Consider the following 1,714-nt stretch of genomic DNA (forward strand, 5'->3'; position numbering starts at 1 on the left):
AAAAAAAAAAAAAAAAACAAGCTCCACAACTTGGATCTGCCCTGGGTCCTCTGTAATAGGGAGGGCAGGGAGGAAAGGGGCGAGTGGGTTCTATTGTAACAAGGCGGAGGACTCTCTGCCTATCAAAGGCGCCACAGGAATCAGGGCAGGGAATGTTCTCAACTTACTCCGAGGGGGGACTAGGATCTTGCTGTTAATGGCACACCAGCCAATGGGATGGACATCCACGGTCCCGAGGTTGCACCAGAAGTCATGATTGGCATCATTTTCAAAGCCTTCATACCGGAGGAGCACCCGATACCCTGAAACGAAGGCAAAGGGCACATGTGAGGGAGGGTTGGACGAGGAAAGGTATTTTTTTTTTTTTTCACTATGTCACCCTTGGTAGAGTGCTGGGGCATCATAGCTCACAGCAACCTCAAACTCCTGGGCTTAAGCGATTCTCTTGCCTCAGCCTCCCAAGTACCTGGGACTATAGGTGCCCACCACAACTCCTGGCTATTTTTTGGTTGCAGCGGTCATTGTTGCTTAGCTGGGTTCAAACCCACAACCCTAGGTGTATATGTCTGGCTCCCTGCCAACTGAGCTATGAGCACCACCTCTTTTTTTTTTTTTGGAAACAGAATCTCAAGCTGTCGTCCTAGGTAGAGTGACGTGGCGTCATAGCTCACAGCAACCTCCAACTCAGGTTCAAGTGACCCTCTTGCCTCAGTTTTTCTATTTTTAGTAGAGACAGGGTCTTGATTTTGCTCAGGTTGGTCTCAAACTCGTAAGCTCAAGCTATCCACCCACCTCGCCCTCCCAGAGTGCTAGGAGTACAGGTGTGAGCCACCATATATGAAGCCCCATCTCTGCCTACAACACTGCTTAAACTCTAGACACATTCCTGACCCCACCTTGGCCAGAAGAACACCCACCTGCTGTCTGAATGACAGAGGCAATCCAGTACACGCGGCTGGGGAGCACAGCATCACTGTTGAGTACCTCCACTTTCATCCCCTTCATCACATCCTCCCACTGGTCATAGAGTGGGACCTGTGTGACAAAGAGCATTCAAGAGGGACAGCACCTACCTGGGCTGGCAGGAGACAGTGCCTGCCTCACAGCTCAAATCAAATCTTCTCTGTACCTCAACTTTCCACATCACCCTCGGTGTGCAGAAAGCCAGGCATAGTACCAGGGATAAGGACAAGGCCTGCTATCCTTGAAGAGCTGAGCCAGGGAGTGGGGGTGGAGAGGCAGGGCAATGGCTGATCAACCAGACAGACCTGAGTTCTAATCTTTACAAGACTAGCTCCTAACTCTATCAGCTTGGGCACATTACAGTTTTGTCTCTGTGCCAGCCCATGCAATAGTAACATTCTCTAGTGCTTTTCACATGCCACGTACTGTTCTAAGCACTAATATTATCTCCTTCAATTGTCACTTAAACTTGGGTATGAGTATGATGACTCCTGGTTTACAGGGTTGTCCATCTGCACATTCTCCTGTGCAGACACCTGTGTGTGTCCTCCCATTAAAAAGCCCCATGATAGGCTCGGTGCCTGTGGCTCAAGTGGCTAAGGTGCCAGCCACATACACCTAAGGTGGCAGGTTCGAATCCAGCCTGGGTCCGCCAAACAACAATGACGGCTGCAACCAAAAAATAGCCGGGCGTTGGCTCAGCGCCTATAGCTCAACTGGCTAAGGCGCCAGCCACGTACACCTAAGGTGG

General features: G+C 50.5%; 1 protein-coding gene across 1 annotated transcript in view; it reads right to left on the reverse strand.

Moving 5' to 3' along the window:
• Positions 1 to 1,714, reverse strand: part of L3MBTL2 (L3MBTL2, polycomb repressive complex 1 subunit) — a 25,249-nt gene that overhangs the window by 11,270 nt on the left and 12,265 nt on the right. Inside the window, exons 6-7 of the mRNA XM_003783166.3 lie at positions 918 to 1,035; positions 168 to 302 (exon numbers count right to left, since the gene is read on the reverse strand). Coding sequence (XP_003783214.1) covers positions 168 to 302; positions 918 to 1,035 — 253 coding nt within the window. The remainder of the gene's footprint in view (positions 1 to 167; positions 303 to 917; positions 1,036 to 1,714) is intronic.

The sequence above is a fragment of the Otolemur garnettii genome, unplaced genomic scaffold (assembly GCF_000181295.1).
Source record: "Otolemur garnettii isolate 467f Iridium unplaced genomic scaffold, OtoGar3 scaffold00007, whole genome shotgun sequence".
Lineage (NCBI taxonomy): Eukaryota > Metazoa > Chordata > Mammalia > Primates > Galagidae > Otolemur > Otolemur garnettii.